This window comes from Thermobia domestica, chromosome 18 (assembly GCF_964235325.1).
Source record: "Thermobia domestica chromosome 18, izTheDome1.hap1.1, whole genome shotgun sequence".
Classification (NCBI taxonomy): domain Eukaryota; kingdom Metazoa; phylum Arthropoda; class Insecta; order Zygentoma; family Lepismatidae; genus Thermobia; species Thermobia domestica.
In genome coordinates, this window is record NC_137471.1 from 14,555,976 (window position 1) to 14,581,993 (window position 26,018).

The 26,018-nt window shown below is 36.4% G+C and overlaps 1 protein-coding gene across 2 annotated transcripts in view; it reads right to left on the minus strand.

Annotated features, from left to right (window-relative positions):
• The window catches only part of LOC145675663 (uncharacterized), a 72,005-nt gene that overhangs the window by 37,627 nt on the left and 8,360 nt on the right, over positions 1–26,018 (minus strand). Inside the window, exons 1-3 of one of the 2 annotated variants that reach the window (XM_081746233.1) lie at positions 22,366–22,502; positions 11,466–11,601; positions 8,634–8,841 (exon numbers count right to left, since the gene is read on the minus strand). In XM_081746233.1, coding sequence (XP_081602359.1) covers positions 8,634–8,841; positions 11,466–11,594 — 337 coding nt within the window. In that variant the 5' untranslated portion in view covers positions 11,595–11,601; positions 22,366–22,502. Of the gene's footprint in view, positions 1–8,633; positions 8,842–11,465; positions 11,602–22,365; positions 22,503–26,018 lie in introns of those variants that run through there. The other variant, XM_081746232.1, reaches the window with a different exon arrangement.

Sequence of the window (26,018 nt, forward strand, 5' to 3'; positions counted from 1 at the left end):
TAATACTAATACTAATACTAATAATAATAATAATAATAATAATAATAATAATAATAATAATAATAATAATAATAATAATAATGACTGAACGTGAATATATTGAAATTTAAGGTGCTATAGTTTTATCTATCGAAACTATTATCTATTTAAAGAGACATCTTACCTAAACATCCTTGTGTTAATTTTAACGAAGAATTACAAAGCTTCTCTGGTCCTTTTTCAGTGAGTAGTATTCCTGTATACTACAAAATTAATGACATAAGTGGATTTTTTATTCTTGAGAATACCATGGCTTGAATAAAACGAAAAGCTAAACCAATACCTTCTACACTAATAAAAGGTGCAGAAGACAATTGATGAAATGTTACTTTTGAAAAACCGTTACTAGTTAGGGAAGTGTTTTATCTACTATTTGGTGTCCTGGAAATATGCGTCAACTATATCTGTGATTGCTGAAGGTCTCCCTATTCACAATTGTTCTTGGTTTTATATAATCTATTCTTTGCCATAATGAGATATTTTTGTCTTCCGGACGGATACACGCATAGAGTAAATATAAGGGAATTTTGGTGAACCAAACTAATTAAAATAAATGTCCAAAGATTAGACATAACACTCAATAGATCAGGGCGCAAAATTTCAAAGTCAAACACACTCGCCAATCCAAAAATTATGGTCACCAGTATCTCTCAAAGTACAAATTATGAGGTCTCCACCCCCAACCCAAGGCCTTTGGTTTGACAAAAAAATATTACATCAGGGTATAAAATTTCAAAACCAAACTCAGGACGATAATTTTCAATTTGACAATTCATATACATATTAAAAATATCTTATATCTTTCGATTGAAGGTGGGGAAAAAGGGACGAATTACAACGCTTGTAAAGACTTCACTTTCCATGCCCGTTCTGAAGACTTCATATTTCGTGTTTTTTCTCACTCAGTGGCCATTACTTTCGTGCGAAACAGAAACTGCACAATCCTGTGAGAATAAGCAGAAATCATTGCTACTGAACATTGGTCGCCAGCTTTAAATTTCTAGTCGCCAATGGCGACCTGGCGACCGGAAATTTTGTGCTCTGCAATGGTTCTTATTGAGCTGAATAAAAATGGTATGCGTGAGGGTGTAAGTGTCGTGCGTAGTTTTTGAGAAAGTTGAGAAACATTTTTTTTTCCTAAACCTAAAAATTGACGATGTACCAGATTAAAGTGAAACTAACGCTGAGGTATACCTTTATTAAACTCTTCACTATGACACTAACAAAACGACAGAACATGGTACGATTTAATGAAATATAGTTAAAAATTATGATTAATTCTTAAACTTCCATGTTTATTTAAGTATAATATAGGGTGTCCGAAAAAGATTGTATCATTTTCTTTGTTGGTTTTCTAGATGTACAGTGTGTGTGGAAAGAGGTGTCAGTGACAAGGTTTGCTATAAGATAGACACTTCCAAGTTCTGATTGAAACACACCATTCCCAAGATTTTTTTTTTAAAGATAGCATCCACTGAACAACAGAAGGCATTTTGTGCTGTGAAATACTCAAAGACGCGACTGTCAACGACAGTTTGGGGTCGATCCACCTGACAAGAACTCCATTAAGCGTTGGCATACACAACTCATGGAGACAAGTTGCCTACACAAAGGCAAAAGCACCGCCCGTCCTTTGCATTCTTAAAAGGCAATGATTCGAGTTCGAAACCCCCTTCCAACGCAGCCCTACGAAGTCAATTCCGAAAGCGGGCTGTGAGTTAGCACTGTCCCGCTTAACAGTCTGGGATGTTTTTCGTAAGCGTTTGAAATTTAAGGTTTACAAGCTACAGCTTGTGCAGGCATTTACTGAAGATGAAAAGAAAAAAAAAAGAAAAAGAAAAAAGAAAGAAAAAAACTGAACTGTCTTCAGAGTGGATGTCTGCACGGGCTGGAACTTTCAGCCCGGCCCGTGAGCTTTTAATGTGGGGCCCAAACTAGTACGAAATATGTTTTAGCCTTTAGGCTCGGGCTCGTGTGATAATCAAGTGAGCCCGAAATAAGCCTGAGTTACAGAAACTTAATAATTAACTCAAGATTGCATTTTTATTTATAACAATCATAGATTTAATTTTGCATTTTAAAAGCTTACACGATTCAGAGAGAATAACGAAATTAAGATTATCGTTTACACTTACAGACTATATGAATTCTCTAAAGAGAATGATCATTTATATAAATTCAGTCTCCCTTGGCCTGAGTTCATGAACGTGGGACGTTAAATTAAATATTTCATTTTATTTGATTTATATAAATTCTCATGAAATGGAAACATGAATACTCCAAATATTTAAAACAAAATGTCAATGTGTGCAAATTGTTATGCAGATGGATGTGTACAAAACTCACTCAGTCCCCAAAAGTAGTCATTGTCAATTGCTGTAAAGAAAAAGAATAGAATCCCCACTCTGGCTGCTCAAATTTTCACTCACAGATAAACTAAGCATGTTTATTTCTGTTCCTTTAAGTTTTGCTCTCCACTACACACTTAGCTTTACTCTTTATTGCACAATGATAATCAGATTTTTAGTGTGAACGTCTCAAGTTACAAAATTTAGATGTGCTTTAATAGTTCTCCAGAAAGAACAGTCCGATAAATATCGTTGCACAGTATATTTGCAAAGTTAGGCCATAGAAATATGGTTGTATATTTAAAAATTTACGGCCCGAACCCAAAGTGAACTATGTTTTGTAGGTCCGAGCCTTTGCAGACCTTTAGTGTAGACATCTTTGGATTCCTGAAAAATAATTATTTCAGGGATAGGGTAATCTTCAGTTATAAGGCGACCTTTCATATCACGGGAAGGGCGCCCATATTGAGTCTTTGTAAGGTAGGTAAAAAAAAAAGAAGAAGAAGAAGAAGAACTGATATATTATTTTGCTTTTGGTATTTGAAAGATTCTATCATCATATCAAGGGAATCGAAAAATAAATAAATAAATTATATTTTATATATATATTATTTTAAAGGTATATTCTTTTCCGGATATTAAGATCAGAGCTATATTAATCGATATATCACAACGAACTGAAGAAAATTACATTCTTATGCGTAGTCTTTGAGAAAATTACAAGAAAAACTAATATTTATGGGGCCTAAAATTATGCACTTTGCTGCCAATAGCAAATAATACTTTTTATTCTAATGGAATATGTAAAAGCACTGTTAAACAGAAAATTTTATCGATTGTTGTTTCCCAACTAACGGTGACAGTACTCCTAACAGTGACACGCTACATACTTCTAACAGTGATGCACATATTACTTGTAAATAAATAAATAAAAAAATCTTATATAAAGGAAGTTTAACAAAATTTGAAACCTAATATTTAATTATATGATGAGCATGAGGACAAAAAAAAAAAAACCCTCAAGGAAGGAATTCTGTAAAGGGAACTAATCTTATATAGTCATCTTAACCCACATGGCGGAGCGCTTAAGAATATATTAAGTTTGTAATGTTCTTAGGAAAAATCTAAATAATTTAAAATTGTAACCCTTTAGTGCGCAGTTTTGCAGATATGCAAAGTTTACTTTGAAATTGTATTGCAGCATGTAGTTTCTAGTTCGGACGTAGAATAACAGCTTTGCGTATCAGATAAGATACCCTTTCACTAATGAAGTTCTGAATTTCTCGCTAGATGTCATAGTAAGCTAGCGTTGGACTCTGTCTTACTTGCTGCACGCGGAGTTGTCATCTTTTCATCTTTGAGCTTTCTTTGCTCGTTTAGGTGGACAGGTTTGGAGCTGTTAATTTTTTTCTCTGTTAGATAGAAGCGCAATGAATGCAAAAATGCAAGTACGCTGACAATTCGTTGCGTTTTATTGGTTTTATCTGTTTTTAGTGGATTTTCCAGATGTCAACGCGCAACTTTGCAAACACCATAAAGTGTTTCATAGACCCTACAATATTTGCATTAATTAAAAAAAATCCCGTGTTTCCTACACCGAAACCACTCCAAATTAAAAAAAAAAAAAAAGTGATTGGAAAAATTGCGCATTAAAGGGTTAAATTATTTTGATTCTAATTTTGTAAACTCACCAGGTTAGATTTTCTATTTCATTTACAAATTACTTTCATGAGCAAAGTAGGATAAATATTTCAATTACTGAGGAACACCAGAAGTGTGAATCTGTTGAATTTCTTTTTGATGCAATTTGCCCGACAGTACTGCAAATGCAGTTCCGGGATGAACTTTTCTTTGTTTTTTTAAATTCTTTTAAAGCTACCAGAACGCCATAACCGTACTGAAATATTATCTCTCGTGGGATCAGCGAAGTCAGCAGTGCTGATTTACACTTTTACTCCAGGTTACATTAAACTTTTAACACGAACTTGCTCATTCGATTAATTACATCTATTATAGTTAGATAACTTTTCTAATATAATTTTATACATTCCTTCTTTTCACATTTTATATTCACTAACGTTGTTTGCTAACTTCTTTTATTACTTATCACAGTCATAACCAAAATAGCGTCCCGTGAAGAAACATTTATTGGTTGATCACAGTTTAATAGAAATGTCAGCAGAAAATGCACTTCTCCCAGTCACGAAGAAAAATGTATGATTCAGTGTTGTCTCATATTCTTAGGATTGTCATAGAAAAAATGAAAGTAAACTTCGAAACATTCGTTAGTTGCTGCCACTTCTGGCTTGTGTAGAGGATTCAGAAAGAAGTTGGTATCTATTCTTAAAATCTTAAACTTATTCCTTGAAAGACAGCTTCTGGCAGTTCTTGTTCTATCTAGATCAAAACTGAAACCGAAAGTTGTAGTCGATTTGTATTACTTCCGGTTTTCGTAGTTTGCTATGCATGGAACGTATTCTTAACGCTTAATCTGTTAGCGAGGGAACAGCTTGCTATCTATCACCGTTTTTGCTCTATTGATTTTGACCCTTCAAGTAGTTCTTGATTTTTTTGTCTCCCAGTCAAATGGACAGAGTAAATATATGAAGGAGTTTTGGTAAAATAAACTCCTTAAATAAATAAATAAATAAATAAATAAATGTGGAATGTCACAAAGGAATCCGATTGTTGAATCAAACTCTCAAAAAAGTTTTCCTCTACTCAGTACCAGAATAATTTTCAGTTTTAGTGTTCAACAGGCCCAGATTATGTAGGTTATTATGCAATTATGTTGGAAAGTTCACGGATACTTGTTTTTTTCCTTTCCAACATGTTTTCAACGAGGACAAAGATGCCATTGCGTATACCTGTTATTGTATTTAATTTTCTATTAACAAAGAATAGTATGAACTATCTACAAACTAAATCTCTTAAAATGATAAAACTTTTGAGATTTGTTTACATAGCATGATTATTCTGTGATGAAAATTTATCAGATAATCAATAATAATACGTTTATTTGTTGAATTCTATATTAGTCGAGATTGTTGTTATTAAACACTACAAAATTTGTTTAATTTAACTAGCAACGATACAGAAATTTATCCCTATTTGTGTATAGTAAAAAGAAAAGTGAACAAGATTGGTGTCCTAATACAGGTGTTGCTTCAAGATGGATAATTAGGTAAGTTTTGGTTATTTCTTTCTAAGGTGAAGTGCTTTAAGGACTCCTTAAGTAGGAATTTTAATTAAATTCTAAATTTACGGCAAGAACAAAGAATTCCAGCATCATAATTTAACTCACTTTATATTTCAATATGGCCAACTGTAACACGAACTTATTTACGTATTTAGTACAGGGAAATCTGTTAACTTGGACTCCTTTCTGTGAAACCTATATTTATTTCAAGAGATATGCATTACTTATGGCTTCGTAAGTTGAGCATCTGTCTCCGTAAGTTGAGCGTCAGGAAGCGCTCCATTCCTAGCCGTACATGAAACAGTTGACGATGATGCGCTAATTCGTAGCTCCGTGACTTCTAACCACAAAGACAACAGATGAAAATCGTGTGACGCTCAGTGCTGCCAAGTCTTCTAGGAAATTATGATGATTCTTTTTCTAGAGACAGATTTCCCTTGTTTTGAGATAAGTCTTAATTATATATAATTATTCTTTTTATTCTTATATTCAAGATTACCTATATGATTCATTATGTAAAAGTTAGATTAATAAATAATTAATAAACCGCCTAGAAATTGCACTAAACAAAATCTACACAATCCTTCACGCCATCTTTGTAACCTTCCTTCTAGTTAGTCTACTACTTCAATTAAAATACTATATTTTCACGTTTAGACTTCAGTATTAGTGAACTATGTTACTTACTACTGTTAAAGAAGTTTTGTAATAACATATGTTGATAGTTCATCCAAGTCTCTTGAAAAAATGAAATGAAATTTTTAAGTTTTACGTCCCACGATTATGCCGGCTAGGCTAAAGAAGACGGTGATGATGAGTAATGAATGAAATGGTGGAATGGAGAAAGTGGGAGGAAACGGGAAAGCCCAGAGAAAATCCACGCACACGGTGTTTGTTTTCCACAAAGTTCACTTGGCGGGAGCAGGGTTTGAACCCGAAACCCCATGCACAAGAGGTGAACGCTCTACCACTGAGCCACCGCGGCCCCCTATCCATGTATCTTATTGGTAATTTTTTCAAAAATTTTGCTTGTCATAAACGTGAAAATATCCTAGTCAAGAATGTTGTGTTGTATATCATTGTTCATTATTCCTTGTTGAAAGAAACCCATGGAAGATAAATACTGTTCTTTATATTTAAACATTGTTTCTGGTATTAACTTGTATTACGGCTAAATTTATTATATTAATCAATGTTACAAGTTAAATCAGTGAGTTGAATCCTTTGACAAAGTTTTCTAAAGATTCTTCATTAAATAATTCCTTGTATCACATTAAATAATAATAATAATAATAATAATAATAATAATAATAATAATAATAATAATAATAATAATAATAATAATAATAATAATTATTATTATTATTATTATTATTATTATTATTATTATTATTATTATTATTATTATTATTATATTTATTTTTGTGTTCAATAACACACTGAATTAATAATCATGCTAAAAAGTAAAGTTATTACAAACAAAAATATAAAAAAAAACATCACTGGTAAATTCTTCACTATGTGTCCGCCAATTTTGATTCACTCCTTGTTTGGTAATTTGAACAGCAATAACGAACAATACAAATGCATTCTTTCTTTACTCTCAGAAAATTTAGTTTTTAAAACAATATATTACAAGTAAATAAATAAATGCGTAAAAACCCTCAAAATTATGTAGGTGCATGAGAAGATGATTCAATTTAACAAACAATTGGTTACTTATTAATAAATTGGCCCGTGGGGAAACTAAATATTCTCCAAACGTATCAGAACAACAAACTAGTTCAGTGGTAAGCTAAAAGAATAAAACGGCATGAAAGAAATATGGTATGGAAAAGGAATACATACTAGCAAATAAATACAACGTGAGAGATGCGTATTAAAACCGCGACCGGAGCACAGTAAGCAAAAGAGCTAAGTTGAACGAAGCGCGGTGTTTATATTACGTCACTTTGCCAAGAATTGTCACTTCACCTTAAACAACATACACGCAATATAAAGCAGATTAATGTAATAATTTAAAAGACAGGAGATAAACGGGAGTCACTTTCTTTTCATAAATATAAACCGACTTTAAATCTGGATTTTGGCAATATTGATAAAACTTGGTTACCTAACTTTCATGTATATTTTAGTTTTGGCAATAGTGACGTAACAAAGAAACTACGCTTCCTTCAATTCAGCTCTTTCTTTCGCTCTCTGTCTCTGCTCGTGATTTTAGTACCCATTTCATACGTTATATTTGTAATATGGTATTTGTTTCATCCATTTTTATCATTGTTACCTTGTTTTACGTTCAGTAAAATGATTACATAATTTATTAGAAATTAATACTTCCAAATACAAAGGGAACTTTAGAAGAACAAAGTTTGCTCTACAATAACAAATTAAAATATCGGAACGGAAATACAGTTTTAACTTCTTAAAGTCACATATATATCTTGTCAATTCGGAAGAACAAAACTTCGAAACTTTAAAAATCATACTTATTATAAGCACATATTTAACCCCCACACAATCTTCATGTTATAAATCTAAACAGTAAGCTAGAGCGTCTACGTAGGAAATCTATTAATACGGTATAAATGCCCTTCATAACATAACATTTTTCCATCATACTTTCAATTTACAAATACTGCCATTCTGACTTTGCACACTGAAGACAGAATTAGCTGATTGTTCCGATAATTTTGGCGAATATTTAGTTTCCCCACGGGAGAATTTATTGCCAAGTAACCAATTTTTTGTTAAATAAAAGCCTCTTTGAATCGGATGAGTCATTTCTCTTCTCTTGTGTGAATTTTTTGAGTTTAGTGCCCTGTTCGTATGAGAAGTGGACCTACAGCTTAATATAGTCTTCGAACCATATAAGCTCCACCGAGAAACGAACTTGGGTCTCGCGCCAAAGGTATATACGCTATCCACAAAGCCACGAGAAAGCTCGTAAATAAGAAAGAATGGGAAAGTAAGGGAATTAAGTCTGATTGCCTATCAGCTTAAATAAAATAAATTAAAAAAAAAAAAAAAGTAGAAACTTTATAGCTTACCTGCTCCATCATCAGGACACGAACCCATAACCGCTCCATTACAAATCCACACTCCAAAGAAGACTAAGTTAAGTGTTGTAGTATTGTAAGTATTAAAGAAGAGAATATCGCCTTTTCTGAAACCTCTGCTCCATAAAGCACCAGCTATTTTTCTGGACATCGTTTCAATTTCTGAAAATTTTACACAATTGCCTGTAACAACGTCTGTCTGAAAAGAAGTGATACATTCATATTAGACAAAATATTTTGTTTCATGTAGCTATTATTTGTAATATTTATGTTCACGATTGCATGTTATATAGTTACTAGCATCAATTACCCGTTTCGTGGGTTAAAGTAAGATAAAATAGTAATATGTTTCGTTAGTCAGACACTTTTTACTATTACTAAAGGACTCTTTGATATCGGTTATTTTCGATGATTATATATATATATATATATATATATATATATATATATATATATATATATATATCCCCTCTCCTCTTCCTCCTATGTCACGTGGCTGAATTTGGGTTTAAACGGCATCGGAAGTGTCACTGTTTATCTCAGCGACCCCGAAAACTACTGATTTAGCACTATATCAGTCATTTTATAAAATCATTTTTATGTATCTGCTCCAAGTTGCGGGGATGAATTTAGATTTAAACAGCATTGGAAGTGTAACTGTTCATCTCAGCGATCCCGAAAACTATAGATTCAACACTAATCTCTATCGGTCATTTTCGATCATTTTTAAATGTATCTCCCCCTTCCCCGAACTTGGGTCTCGCGCCAAAGGTATATACGCTATCCACAAAACCACGAGAAAGCTGCACTGTCAACGTGATATGTTGCATTGTCAACGTGATATGTTAAAAACCATCCTACGTCCAAACCTCATCTATGCTGAAAGTTGGATCAAGATCGGTTGGGTGGTTCAAGAGATTAAGGGTCACAAACATCGCCATTTTCAATGTTATAATATAGATTTTTAATATTTTTCGTGACTTCAGGTCTTTTTCCTATGATTGGAAGCTTCGTTTAATTAAAATAGTTTAGATAGGTGGTAACATAAGTTAACAAAGTGAGCAAAACATTTCCTAACTTTAGTATACCGGTATCAATTAAATACGAAAAGTTGAAAAGCTTAATTACAACGATATACAACGTGAATATGATTGTGTATAACTTAGGTGAATCTTCACTAATTATTTTCTTTTAGCTCTGGCTGAAAAAACAAAACGACCATAATCATCATTCTGAGGTTGATATATTTGTAATACATAGTAATTTTTGTATTAAATTAGTGGAAAACAATAATCTTATGAAGATTTAACTAGTGATGATATCTCTGCTAATAGTACTAAGTTAAGGTGGATCACCACCCAGAAGTCAGTACATATTTTAGCTCATTCCCTTAATTATTGCGCAATGAAATCTTGCATATTATAAATATTGTACTATAAGACAGAGTTATGTTTCAGCTACAACACAGGACACTGATTCATTTGGTTGTGTCTCCTGATATCGAAAAATGTAACAAATAAAAGAAAATATTTGATTCATTTTACAATGAGCACACAAGATGGCACTTGCGGTTAGATCTTAGTAGAAGTGCTCATTTTTATGAAATGTTTATTTGTATGTGTAAAGTATACTAAAGTAACAATCTTATTACGAAATAGACATATTGTTTGACCGTTTCTCGTCTTATGTTTCACATTTTATTTAAATATTAATTTACATTTAAGGAAATAGATTTTGAGAACAAATTTGCTCAGAACGCCATAATGCGTTGTTGCCAAATTTGTACGTTTACTGTGGTAGTCACAATTAGGAAATTCCTGGATTGTAGCGTTGCAGTTCGAGAAGCGAAACTTAGCTGTGAATTCCGGTAAGGGCCGAAAATTAATTTCTCCAATAAGTAATTCCTTTTATTATCTGACATAAGTAAACACTGGACACTAACTGGCAACGCCACACTATACAAGCAGCGTTTAGCATAGCACCGAGAACGCCTAGTGATCCACCTTAACAAACCAGTGATTAAAACATTTGTTTACAGGAGTATATCGTCCTAAGCTAAGTTAGTAATATTTGGACGAGAGACATTTGTAGGTATTACCAACGCGAAGCGCGCATCATTTTTGAAATGGCCACTTCTGGCCTTCGCACAAGCCTGAAATCTTTGAGACCAGTCATCAATTGTAACATATACCGCCTCTACTTGAAAACCTCCCACTGCCTTAAAAAGAGCACGCTTTAGATTTTTGATGGAATGCTTCTTCCCACAAACCAAGCCCTCAAGTCTGGACCACAAGTTGTAGTCCAGTGGATTGAAGTCAGGACTGCTGGAAGACCAGTCGTCAACTGGGTGAGATGAAATCATGGACGTTCTACTGGAGCCACTTTTGTCTCGTCCCTACTTTGAGGACAGTGCTGAATCCTGCTGGAAGCTCCACAATTCATTATGGAGCACAATAACACTGTCTTTTGGTACACTTTGGCGGACATGTTAACACCATTTTTACAGAAGTGAACCTTTGTTTTTGCTGTTGTACATCATCTCCACTAAAGTAAAGCGGCCATTTCAGCTAGAGTAGTTTACAAAAAACCTAGAACCTATATTTATTCTGGAAGGCAAAATATTCGCTTTGGTGGAAGTCTGAAACAAGCTGGTTCAAATCCCGCTTAAACGTTTCGAACATATTCCAATTTCCGGGCCATATCAGCAGTATACAATATGTCCCCGCGTTTAGCCTATAAGCTATATTAAATCTCGTGCTATTAATATATGGATTTGATTTTCCTATTTCCAAAGTATAAAATATTAATTGTATAATTTCTTACCACCCATGGTTTATCCCCAGTAACTGGAAGATGTTCCTTTATCTTCTCAAATAAGAACTCCTGCACTGGCATCCGAGGAATGTTATTGGGGTCGACAAATACTGGTGATCTTACAATATTGTCCTCCATTGAGATGCTGCAAGGATGAAAGAAAATTAGAAAGTTCTGATTAAATTTTAACATTCATATTATAGTATGTATTTATTTTAGGGAATCAGAAAGTGTATATATAGTTCGTTGACCAACAACCTATTTTGAACTTCCTCTGAGCTAAAATGTTTAATACATGCTTTCGGATTTGATTCTCGATAAGTACATCTTTGGGAACAAATGACGAGTCGTTTGTATTCCAGTTTAACCATCTTTCACAGTTTAACCAACAGTTGAGACTCCCTACAACCCTGATACCGGAAAAGATGGTTAAACTCCAAATAATGAATCACTCTTGAAAATACACTGTTGGGTGTAAGACCAGGTTATATTTTACTAGAGAAATCGTTCAAGTATTTCATAAAGATAACCAAGAAAGTTCTGCCGCTTTTTGTGGAGGTCTGAGTTCCATTGACCCTTACACCGTGAGTTGAATGCGAATGGAGATAAGGCGAAGGTCATTTGTTGGTGTGGGTACATTCAACATACTACCTGATTATGTCAGTTCAGTTACACCGTGAACTTGCATAAGGACTGTAAACATGCTTTCGACCTCCACAGAACGTCATAAGGGCGTGTATGTTGTACGAGTTCAAACTGGTGTCAAACGCCACTGTAGCAGTGGTTTAACAAGTGTAAGGACGGCGACGAACACTCGAAGACGCACCACGTGCTGGAAGACCAACACATGTACAAAATTATCTTCAGGCGGCAATTGAGGCGAACAGTGGATAGACGTGTGAGAAACTGGGACTACAATTCAATGTGAGTGGAGAAACTATTCGGCACCAGTTCCATCAACTTGGAAAGCACTACAAATTGGGTCGAAGGCATAGGCGGAGCTATGGGGGGTATAGGGGGCCCCCCAACTTTTTGACAAAATATAAAAATGCCACATATAAGACCCTTCCATTCTCATTTGTATTTACCGTGCCCTCCAGGAGACAAAAGGTCTGCCCCCAGGAGACAATTCCTAACTCCGCCCATGATTGACTTGACACAGGGTCCCACATAATTTGACTCAGGGCCAGAAGACAACGCGAGCAGACACCCGTGTTTCTTTGCTGTTTCGTCTGAGGAAGGAGTCATTTCTGGACAGGTTGTTGGCATGTGATATGTGGGTCCTATACGAAGCTCTACGCCGCCGTCATCAGTAGTTAGCAGCTCATAAACCGGTTCCAAAACACGCGAAACCAGCACGGCAGCAGAAGGTCCTCCTGTGTGTTTGGTGGACTGCTCGCGGCATCGTGAACTGCTACCAGCTGGTCGCAGCATCAATGCAACTGTGTCAGCAGTTGAGCCGTATTCAAGAAAAACTCAAAACTCTGGAGCCAGCACTTCTGAATCACAAAGGGGTCTTCCTGTTACAGAACAACGCTAAGCCCCACGTGGTTAGGATGATCCGGTTTCCCTTGGATGGGAAACACTATTAGATCCACCATACTCCCCGGACATTGCACCATCCGATTATCACCTGTTCCATTCTTTGGACAATCACCTTAGAGGACACCAGTTCAAATCCCTAGTAGAAGTGCAAAATGCCCTTGATAGCTTCTTCGCTTCAGGGTTCACCAAGATCTACCGTGATGGAATCCATGGCCTTCCAGAACGTTGGCAGAAGGTTGTCGATGCAGATGGGGACTATTTTTGATCTTCCAGGTACGTCTTAGGTGACGTATCGATGTTCGAAGGTGGTGGTTGAAAAAGTGACAGAACTTTCTTGGTTAAGTTTATAACAATTCGTTTTGAAATATACAGCAAACTATTAACTATTCATGTGCGGAGTATTTGGTTTACATTTTGTCCGTGATGGACATTTTATAACAAGTGAGCTAAAAGTAAGAGATTGGAATGGGTGGATTATATTGCAAAGATTCTTTGTACTCATCAATGTCTAAAATTCAGTAACGATCTAAAGCGTTTTTCACAGTCCTTTGCACCTTTCAAAAACAAACCGCGTAACTTGATGTTGTATCACTGCGCGCACGACTATTTGCTGATTGGTGAAGAGGAAATTGTTTCGGCTGTTTCCCGCAATATTTCTGCTGCAGCACGTGCACGTATTTCTGCTATTGCGATGTGCATTACCCGTCTCACTCTCACACCATTGCCGTGATATAGGGCAAAATACCCAATACTATATAATCCCCCCCCCCCTCCTTTAAGAGCAACTGAACATTGTTATTTTTCTCCAAACTGTAATAATAGATGAAATTACAATGAGTTATGTCAAATTATCAACTGAACGATCAAGAGATGGCGCTGGTATGTAACAGCAAGCATATTTATCATTATGGGAGATTATTTCTTTTTCATCTATTACCTAAATCATTATGCATATCCATGAAAAACAGATGGTACTTTTTCCCCTTAAGCTCAATTTATTGATGTGCTTTCTTACATTGTGTAGCATACGAATGTACAAATACTAACTTCAGTACTAGAAAGTAAGTAAATCAATATTCTATGAGAACATGAAAATTAGCTATTGTAGGTCTTAATTTTCTTCAAGTGAATTGAACAACGTTGATATCGTTTGATAAAGTATTTGCTTTTCTTCTGCACTTACGGGTTTGCATTGTTTATGTTTAACAGAATAACTCGGAGCAGCAGGTAAGCTGCTGGCTTCCTTGAGCGACATCTTTAAATTGTGGCGCTCACTTCATGTGTTTTGTCATTTATTGTAACAGTTTTCCCTTACAAATTCGATTTTGGTTCAAGATTTTGATCCCATATAGATACATACTTTGAGTCGAAACCTAAATGTTCTTACTGTGCCTTAACAATACATTAATTACCATAATACCTTGCATTTGTTGTGTACTATTTGCTCATGGAAGAACAAACTGTTATTAGTCTCATTTTCAATGTTGCTAACTAATAGTTATTTTTCAGTTTTTCACAAAGAATGGTTGTCAAACAGTTGTCATTTCATGAAAATGGGCTAAGAAAATGAAAAAGAGAAATCAAGTGAACTCGCTGTTCTTATTGAAGACAGTAAGTTCCTTATAGTATTTCAGATCTTAGTTTGACCTTTCATTAGAGATGAGGAAATAGTCAATTAAAAAATAAAAGAGAGAGAGAGAGAGTGCGTGGTATAGAGAGAAGTTAAAGAGGATAAAATCTGTTTTACTTATTCATTAGGAAGTAATATAAGGCTAATTTTTTCAGTTATAATTTATATATAGTTTTTTTAAAAATGCAATCAGAATAAATGACCATTTAAAAGATGCAAAAACCAAATATTCGGTGCCAGAAATGAAATAATGTACAAAGGAATCTTCAACATTTAAGAATTTTTATAGTATTGGATAGGAATGTTCATAAGTTTTGAGTCTTATTTTTTTCTGGCTGCAGTGAAATTAACAGGAGGTACTATGTGCATGTTAAATAATGTGTCTTTATTCCTATGTAGAATCTAAAAAGTTTCTTGAAATTTGTTGAATAAGATGTCGATTGAGTCTTCATACTCTCATGACTGATATTAGTTTATGGCATAACTCTTCTGTTAGATATCAAATGAAAGGATAAGTCTACGGGATTCAAAATATATTTTACAGGTATTTTATTACATATAACAAAGGAAATAAAATAATAAATTCTCTATTCAATAAATAAGTAAACTCAGTAGTTTTCAAGTTCTTGCAGAATGAACAATTGCTTGTTCCAAACACTCGCTCGCTTATAATGGAAACGTACAAGGAGCTCAATTTTGAAATAAAATGAAATTTTTCGAGTTTTACGTCCCACGATTATGCAGGCTAGTCTAAAGGAGACGGTGATGATGAAAACATGAATGAAATGTTGGAATGAAGAAAGTGGGAGGAAACTGAAGGACCAGAGGAAACCCACGCACACGGTGTTTGTCTACCACAAGGTTCACTGGAATCGAACCAGGAACCCCATGTGCCAGAGGTGAACGCTCTACCACGGAACCACCGCGGCCCCCCAAGAGCTCAATTTTGAATAGAAGTCGTGAGTAGGCTATAACTGCACATGTTTCTAGATCGGATAATTAACTCCTTTGTGGCTATATGATCCGCGTACTCGTCGTCGGGCGGGAGATCCGCGTTCGATTTCCGGAGGAAGTTCATGTAGTTCGGATTACTCGTTTGGCTGTAGGTCCAAATCTTTTAGAACCTTGTTGTTGAAGGGGACGATAAACTTTAATACATCCATCCAACCATAGATCTGTTAGTAGGAACATCAAGTCATCATGTAATAGTGGGTCTGAATTCTAACATTTTAGGTAGATTCTCAGCTAGAGGAAACGTTAGGAGTGGGGATACTAAGTTTTAGTTGTAATTTACACTGGTAGAAGAAATTCAACGTTCTGCCCTTCTTCCTCCTGATGCGTGTATGCGTTTACATAGTAGTTCAAAGATTCAGGAGAGCAGTGTGTACGCCACTGCAAACAAAAGAAAATGATTCCTGATTCTCTTATCACAAGCCCATGCCATTTTATTTTTAAGCTCATTGTTTTCCCCCTTCAGTTTGTTTATTCATTTCTTAGCACAAAATTGCATATAACATTTTTTGTTTAATTAGTTGGCAACATTTCTGCACTGCAGTCTGCATTGTTTACAAGGGGTGCAAAGCTTCGTGAAAATCAGATTAGTATGAAAGAAAATATAAGATAGACAACATGCAAACAATGATAAAAGCACTAGGGTAAAATTAGTAACACAATGGGATATAAACTCCTTTAGCCGGTTCTAAGTGGCACGAGTAGAGAAAGGCCGAAGTTAGTATGAATGATAGAAGGTCAAATACTTGTCGGGGTTGTCAATATGAACTGGAAACAAAAAATGCGTTTAGTGTCAATGGACAGGGGGAAAACATAGGAAGTAGCAACAAATGAATTAAACACTAAGGCAATCACAATGCGGGCAGAGCCGAAGAAACGAGAACTTGAGAAATCGTTCGGTGGTCATCTCCAAGCAGTTTTGATAAGTCCGCTGATGAGGGTAAAGTCAGCTCGAAGTTGAACATGATTTGAACAATCCACAAGCAAATGTTGAATACTTTGCAACTGTAACGGTAAAGGGTTCGGATCCTTGTGTGTTTCTGTTCGGGAAGACTCTTTTTGTAATGGTAGTGAGGTTTGGATCCTTGTATGTCCCTGTTCGGGAAGACATTTTTTGTAATGGTAGTGAGGTTTGGATCCTTGTACCACAGGCGGACATTTTTTGTAATGGTAGTGAGGTGGGTCCTCGCCACGAAGTTGAAATCCATGTGCTAACCGTGAATGCCCAATGCGACGTAGAATTAAAATTCGTCCTGTCTGTTGAGATCTTGATGTAGTGCAATTTTGAGTATATGTAATTTATTGTTGACAGCTTGGTTCCCCATTCAAGCTGCCAGCACTGATGCAACAAAACACTGAATAGCGATCGCAGATCAACACTGCATATGGGGAGATTAAGCTCTCTTCCTTCATAGGCAACAATTTTCGCTGTACGATCTGCCTCTTCATTACGAGCTACGTTAACTTGGCTCGGAACTCAGGAGAATTTTATCTTACGTCCCTTCCCAGAGGAATTGTCCAAGACAGCCGCCGATTAAACTAAAAGCCCAGAAATTGCATGTTGTCAACAAAAGACAAGGATGTATGACCCAGATATCATCTGGCAAAGATAGAGATGATAGACGCAGATGTGTAAGCGACAAAAGTCTTGGAAAAAGTGGAAATCATAAGAGCTAGGTTGTCCACATACAACATTCTACGAACGGGAGCTAGTATCTGTCATTACCACCACTTACCGCCAATGCAAAGAGTCACATTTAAGACACTCCCTTGTGGAATGCCATGGTCGGCGAATGTGGATCCTTAAAGGACTCAAAAGTATATCGATCTCCAAGAAACTGGATAGCACGTCGCAGATTGTTAAGTGTTTGGAGATACATATCTGTTGTAAATGTTCGTTCTGGTTCCAAGAATCACACTCTTTCAGCTGTATTCTGTCCTTTGGCTTGTGCAAATCACATGACAGATCTCACTTCACATTTGGGGGGATTTTGTATTATGACAGCCATTTCATCTTACTGCTACTCGCAGATACTCAACGCCATTCGGATGATTCTACCTCTATTGCAAGCACAGAAGGGGTCCAGAAGCACGTAAAAACACAAAATTTACAGAAATGGATTATGCAAGTATTTGGGCCTAACATAACGTAACCCAATCTAACCTAACCTGAACTAACCTATTCTAATCTAATATTCGTAGAAATAAGCAAAGTTCTATCATTTTTTGGAAAATTATGCTGGACCCCTACACTAACAATCTAACATAAACTAACCTAACCTAATGTCAACAGAAATTACCGAAATTGTATCATTTTTTAAAGAAACAATTGCTGGACCCCTTCTACTAAACATTAGCCGCACAGAATAGCTACTAGGGCATGCTTCTGCATACGCTCAACTTCATCAGTATTGTCAAATCCGTGTAAAAAATCTCTCTCTCTCTCTTTTAATATGCAGCTCGTACATATTCTAAACTGAACTTAGAAAGAAATAGTGATTTTCATTTTTCTCAAGTTTAGTTTGATTTGAGTTTTACGTCCCCTTCATCAACGAGGCTCTATGAGACTTGAACTAACAGTTTAACGTGGATATCAACAACATGGACTCCCAATCGGAAATCAAAACCGGGTCTCCATGCCAAATAGTCACGAGAGAGCTACCATTCACTTTTCTCTGCTTCAGGTCATTATGAACTCGGATAGACATAGACATTTTTTTGCCTATCGTTACCTTGCTACAGTGTTTAGTAAGGCACGCTTCAAACAAATTTACAACCTACATAGAAATTCCAAACTTTTACAATAGGGATAACCATAAGCGGGTTTTAGGCCACACGTTCCGCCGATTAATTTCTTTCTTTTTCTTTTTCTTTTTTTTCTTTTTTTTTTTTGATGGGGGGAGAACGAGGCAATTTTTCATTGAAAATGCCACGATTCAACTTTAATTACACCATAACGATACTCTTAAGAATGCTGTGGCAAAAGGTTCCGAAATTGAGTAACATGTAGTCTACAAAGGATCTTGGTTTTCTCAAAATGAACTCTGGTCTCCTTTTCTTATAACCGTTTTCCGGGATCTGTCCTCCGTTGTCCTGCCGATGAGTATTTTCCGGAGATCTGGACTTACCTGGATAGGACGTTGAAGGACATCTCCAAAAAGGGATTACAGAATCGTTCCCAAATTGCCCGCCGGTCTGAATAACGAGATGAGCATTAGGCACCGAGAGGTTTGGATGTCTCGTTTCGAAAACCTCACGGACGATCAGACGGTCATTCAGACCACAACGCACACAAACACTATTCGTACATACAACAAAAACACACTGGATTAAACGATACTATGCTTATTTGTTAAAATACTATTACAAATAACGGGGAGAAATAATCAACACTTAACACTGAAGATTATAATTATTATCATTAATAAAATCGCACTTTGCTTTTTCACCACACTATAGCCCTTTACCACTTTTATATATTAGAATTGAAGATTATGATTCCACTATAGATGCTTTTCTCACACCATTAATGCACTTGGGGGATTAGCACTGGGGAAATGTCGACGGGATAATCCCACGAAGTAATATGGTTGCTGCTCCAAAAAATCCTTAAGAGTCGACATCAGCCTTCAGCAAAATTATGTAGTCTCCAAAGTGGAATGATAATATTGAAGGGCGCGTTTATAACTAATACGTACAAGGTGGGTGAACCTGGGACTTCACTGATTGGGGCTAGCAACAACTAAGTCCTTGACTGGCTAATAACGTATAGGCTACCCCTTAGCACAACATTATACTTGATGCCCGATGCAACGTGCGTAGTTGCTACCTCGAAACGTGGAGTAACATTCCTTGAACTCAGAGGTTCGAGATACGAGCTGCACTGATCGACTGATGAATGTTGGGAGTTCATTCTCAAAACCACTCAGGTTAAATTACCTGTATGTACAATCATGTCCAAAATTATTGTCGCATGTCTACAAATATGTTGTTGTAGGGATATAATTTGATAACGAATTCGTCCGGTATTTCTTATAATGTTATTATATGTAATCGGCAAAGACATGTCTTTGGAAAATTTCATGTCAAAAGGGCAGTAAATAAGAACAATAAACCCAAAATAAAACTTTCTTGTCCATTTAGCAACATTTTGTTTTACTCATTCTAATTTTCGTATTTATAATTCTTTTCCTATGAAATTTTCCACAAATATACATTTCCCGATTATATATAAGTATTAAAAGTACCCTGCAAAATCATTATCGTAGTATATTCTTACAAGAAGACAGTTATAGATATGCGACAATCATTTTTTACATGAGTATACATGTAAATAGAATATAAAAAGAAGTTGACGTTAATTTTAGTCCACTGGCTACGACGCACAAGACATTGCGATAACTTGGGTCTGAGAACATTCAGATAACGAACTGGTAAAGCGATGTGGCTGGCGTAGTTCTGACATTCGAACATCTGGTCAGCTAGTATTTCCATAAATGATCGGAAGATACACTTAATTCAGTTCCAAAGAACCGTAGAACATATTCTGTACATATTAATAAGTCAGGGAGAAACACTGAGAAGCTTCGTCGCTCACCAAAATGTTCTCACCACAAAGTAACGTTATATATGGAAAAACGATGAAAGACTTCTTTGTCCTGTTGCGTGGGAAGAAAAACAGTTCCCATCGAAGGAAGAACTTATTTGCTTCGCAGAAAAAGGTATAAATCGAAAAATAATTACTGTCTTTAGGGAAATATACAGAGCGTCCACAAAAAATATTTATATAATCTGGTGACGGTTATATTCTAATTTGTGTGTGGGAGGGGGGCAGGATGATGGCAAATTTGAAGAGATTAGTCCAAATACTTGAAGAGAGGAGGGGAGGCCTTGCTATGTTACACTCTCTTTTAACAGTGTACATATGCTTTCCTGAAGTCTATGAATATCTAATGAACTGTAAATGGGAAGGTACATCTTTTAAGGATCTGATCCATTGTATACATAATCTTGATTTCAAGTTATACAAGAATATGTAACTTTCCACCCGCTAGTCTAGTGGCTAGTTGGCGTGCCTTTGATGCACGAGGTCCCGGGTTCGATTCTCGTTGGTAGAGAATTAAACGCAATGCAGTGGTTCAGATCTTACTTTAAAATGTAAATACAAGACAACCAATTAATGCATGAAAACAAGGTCTTGGAATTATTAACGGTTAAATATGAACGTAGTGTTTTTTTTGTTGGTTTCCTTTGCGGAGCCGGTGGTATGGTCCTGTAACCCTGGTTTCTTAGAGGCGTGATAGTGTGGTGGGGATCAGCCTATATTCTAAAGATTGATCTTTCATTGTGGTCTATGCATACACCAATTGCTCAGATTCAAGCCTCGGTTTTGATATTTATTTCTGGATAAAAAGTTTCAAAATAGCAACACTGTGTAGCCTGAGAGAGGGGATAACGGTCACTGGATTTACAACCGTTAGTGTATGCCAGACAGGATGGCGGAACGGTTGTGTCGAACTGCTGGATCGATCAACTGAGGTCTATGGAGTGGCCAGCTCGATCTCTCGATTTGACATCACCTGACTTTTTCTTATGAGATGTTTTAAAATGACAAAGTGTATCAACATCACACACGCAATTTGGCCGAACTACGGGAAGTTCTCACAAAAGAGTTCCACAGGGTACCAGCACGGGTCTGTCAAGCTGTTTGTCACAATGTTGCTCTTCGTCTCCGGGTATGTATCGATTTGAAAGGTGCATTGGTAGAGCACACTGTGGAGAATAGAGATGAAATAAAATTCTTGTAAGGAAATTTATGAAAATAATGTGTTTATGTTCAAGTTATATTGCTAGTTTCTTAACCGTAGTCTTTGAAACAACATATTCGTAATTAGGGATCACTCTTACACATGTCCTTTATAACTCGTGTTGCATAAAATAAAATAAAATATTTCAGTTTAATGTCCGGCGATTATGCCGTTTAGACTAAGGGAGACTATGATTAAAGCAAATGAATGATAGAAGAATTGGTGGAATGAGAAAGTGGAAGGAAACGGGAGTACCTCGAGAAAACCCAGAGACACGATGTTGTCCACCACAAACTTATGTGGCCGGGAATCGAACCAGGGACCACATGTACCAGAAGTAAGTGCTCTACAATTGAACCACCGTGCCCTCTGGTGTTGTATAATTCGCAGCAAAAAACCTGCAACATGAGCATTTTTTTATTTTTATTTTTTATTTATTTATTTATTTTTATTTCGCTCAGCCGCGTGTATTCTCAGTCGGTTACCTTGAACATTCGAAAACCGATGAGTTATCATCATTGCGAATGGTTCGTAGTTGTATATTTTTCTTTATTTAAAAAAAATGAAAAAAATAAAGGAAAAAAGGGGAAAGGAAAAGGAATTGGAGGGGAAGGTGCTGAAACACAACAAGGGAAATTAACAACAAAACTGAACAGAAAATAAAGAAATAAAATTATTAAAAAAAAAAAAAAAAAATACGCCTAACAGCGCAGGGAATCAACATAACGTTTAAGTGGTACAAATCCACGCCAAGAGAAACCTCAGCGTCCTCTCCTGCACACTTATTTTGGAGCAAAAGACTTGATTTATATTCTTTTTTACAATAATAGAAGTATGCTGTTAGTGCTACGAAAATTACAGTGCGGCTAACTTAAAATAAATATCAAATTTAAAGCACTAAATAGCTTTTACTTACAGTTTACTTAAAATAGATTGAAGGTCGTCCCAGTAATATCAAAGAATAGAGAGCTACGTTAATCCTATTTCAGTTACGAGTAGAACTACCAGATATTTAGATTTGTTGAAACACTTTTATGTCGTAGACATATTGAGCAATACTATTTAAATAGTAGCTTTGTAGAGAGGAAAAAGTTAATAGATAACCCCCACGAACTGTAGGTTGCCTATCTATGATAAACCTTATCGTATAAAAAAAAAAAAAAAAAAGTTACACATTTATCTGAAAAACACGAATTCTGAAGTTTATTAGCCGTAAACCTGGAAATATGGACTGATCATCTGTACAGTATTTCTCTAAAGATAAATAATTGTATCTGAAGTAATGATATGGGGACTCCGTGCACTTTAAAGATTTGTAATCACAATAAATGCGTAAATACATAAATATATCTGGTCTTTTGTTGTTTAAAACAAAAAAAAAATATTTGTTTTAGTTCCCTTTAGACTAAAGGACACCGATGATTAATGAAAGTGATTTTTTTTTGTTTTCTCGATGGAAATCGAACCCGGAACCACGTATACCACAGGTACACGCACTATACCAGCGGAGAGGCAGGGATTTCCCTACACCCAGTGGCGTATTTAGGGGGGCTTCCGGGCTTAATCCCCCCCGAAGTCTTACTATAGTCAAGTATATGAAATATCTTGCAGAATTTTCACATTTTCAGGCAAAGCCCCCCCCCCGAAAGTTAGCAAAGCCTCTCCCGAAACAAAATCGTAAATACGCCAATGCCTACACCTCTAACACCCCCAAGACTTCCCCCTTATTTGAGGCTGCAGTCATTAGCATACTCTGAAAATTTTTGTCAGGCTTCCTTATTTTTTCGAAAGACTACAGATTTGTAGCAACTATAGGTTTCAGAATTTCAAATATCTTTAAAGTATTTTGACAAGAGACGCTCTTACTACACCAAAAAGATCAGGTCAAGAATTGCCATAGCTAAACAAGCATTCCACAAGACAAGATCATTCTTAACTAGCAGCCTTAACATTGGACTAAGGAAAAAAAAATGGTCAAATGCTATATTTAGAGCATTGGACTGTATGGTTCAGAGACTTGGACATTACGGAAGTTGGAGAATAAATATTTAAAGAAATTCGAAATGTGGTGCCGGAGGAAGATGGAGAAGATAAAATGGACAAAAAGAGTAACAAACGATGATGTTTTAAAACGGATAGGAGAGAAGAGGACACTTCTAGCCAGCATCCTTCGTAGAAAGGCCAATTCGATTGGACACATGTTGCGAAGAAATTGTCTTCTTCACACCACCGTAAAAGAAAAGGTGGAAGGAAAGCGAGGAATAGGAAGAAGAACACAACTGGTCGATGATTTGAGAAACAGAAGAAAATATTGGGAGATAAAATCGGAAGCTCAAGATCGAAAAACGTGGAAGAAACATTTCCAGGTCTAAATCTAAAATTAAAAAGAAAAAAAAAACTCTTTAGTCCCAAGACCTGCGGAAAGGCAGAATACTAGGTTTCAGAAAGGACCTGTTTTGTTCATTACAACTTTCATTTTTTTTAAAAGAAAGATTTGATATCTGCCACACCCATAATCTGGATTTCTCTTCGTTCGGATTATCTCCAAAGGGTCAGCAAAAGATTAAAAAAAAAAAAAAAAAAAAAATGTACGTCTTGCTTATTCCTGGAAATAAACAGACGGTGAGTACTGGAAAGTTGAACAAGATAATCCGTAACCCCCGCCCGCGGTGGTTCCTCTCCTTTTCAGCGAGGAAGGAAATAGAAACTATTCCGATGTAACAGATTTGAACTAGCGTTATCAGACAGTGAATATACCGGGTGTTCCAAAATGATTTTTCCAACTTTGATCGCGCAGAAGTCAGAAACGGGAATAGAAAAGTGTCGTTTGCGATATAATGCTTACATACACCTAAGTTTAACTAGCCTTTAACAGAGTTCAATGTGCCATCTGTAGCACGCAGGATACCTAAGCGATATTCCAGTTCCACGGAAGTCCGGCATAGCATGTCCTCCGTAACATGTTTAAGTCCTGCCCGATGCGAGCTCGCAGTTCCTGCACTGGTGTCTTTTAAACTAAATCTTTCACAAAAGCCCCAAAGAAAAAAATGTAATGAGGTAATGTCCGAAGACCTTGGAGTCAGGGTATGGGTCCTCCTCGACTAATCCAAGGACCGATAAATGGGTCTTCCAAAGCCCTCCTAATGATCGTGGTCCAGTGAGGAGGGCGCCGTTCTGGTGCAGCAAGATATCAGGTTGCAGGTGCGCGAGCTACGGAAATGCAAACTGTTCCAATATGTCCAGATGTCCAGATAAACAGTTGCTGTGATTGACACCTCTGGAAAGAAAAATGGTTCTGCCGCACGATCATGAAGGAGACCACACCACACGTTTACTTTTGGATTTAACGCACAATTTCCTGACTTACGTGGGGACTCTCCGAGCCCCATATCTGCACATTGTGTCGGTTTACCATCCCGGACACACGAAAGCAAGCTTCGTTCGAAAACATCAGCTTTGTCAGAAACTGGGTCCTCGTCGATGCGATTCAGAATCTCAGTTGCAAATGCTTTGTGTTTTAGTCTGTCATCAGGTTGAAGCGCATGCAGCAGCTGCAACTTATAGCCATGCAGTTTCAGTTGCTTGTTAAGCGCCCTGAGCATCGTGCTCGGTGATAGCTGCAACTGTCTTGACGCTTTATGGACTGATTTGGTTGGGTTCCGGACAAATGCTTGTTGCACCCATTCTACATCTGCTTCACTTGTGCTCGGATTAAGATTTGTGGCTGTCTCGACTCGAAAATGTGCTGTAAAAGTGATGTCTCGACTCGAAAAATGTATATTTCTCTATTGGAAGAGCCGTGTCTCGACTTGAATTTTGTCAGGAAAATCCTGTCTCGACTCGTCTCGTGCGCATACCTAGCTCGGATGTTCAAAACTCGTAATCTTCATGACACTTCCGGTTTCTTTGAACCTCGTGTATCACTATCGGGTTTTCGGATATGATGGGGATGTGAGCCCGTAACGCGTTCCTAAGTTCCGCCGGACTTGGATGGCAAATTTGGTTTCTATCCACCATTCTACACACTATGCCATCTCCGGAGGGGGAAGTGTCTTTCGTCAATGACTTACGTACAAAAGCAAAAGAAACTAGACAAGAGAGTTTTGTCGGAAGAGTTGGTATAGAACCAAACTTTAGGTGTGTGTGTGTGAACATTATGCCGCGAACTGCAAGTTTCTATTTATCCCCATTTCTGATCTATACGTGATCAAAATTGGGAAGATGATTTTGGAACACCCGGTACTTCCGAGTGCGATTGTTTACGACTGTTTGTCGTAGTTTTCGAGATTATGAAGAGAGCAGGAAATATATTGGAATTTTTTTTTTAAGAAAGAAAAGTTAGGTTTATATACCGTATCTAACACATATTTAATATATTATGAAAAAAAAATGTGTATTTTTGAAATAGCATATGATATTTAGTTTTCTTTTAGATTTCTACCTGCAAATTCAAGCAGTAATTCGAATTTATCAAGTGAAAAGTGCAAAAGATAGACAAACATTGGAGAGCTTTCGTTAAAAAAGACTTTTGGGATCTATAGGTCAGGCCAGGATGGGAAAGGATGTAGG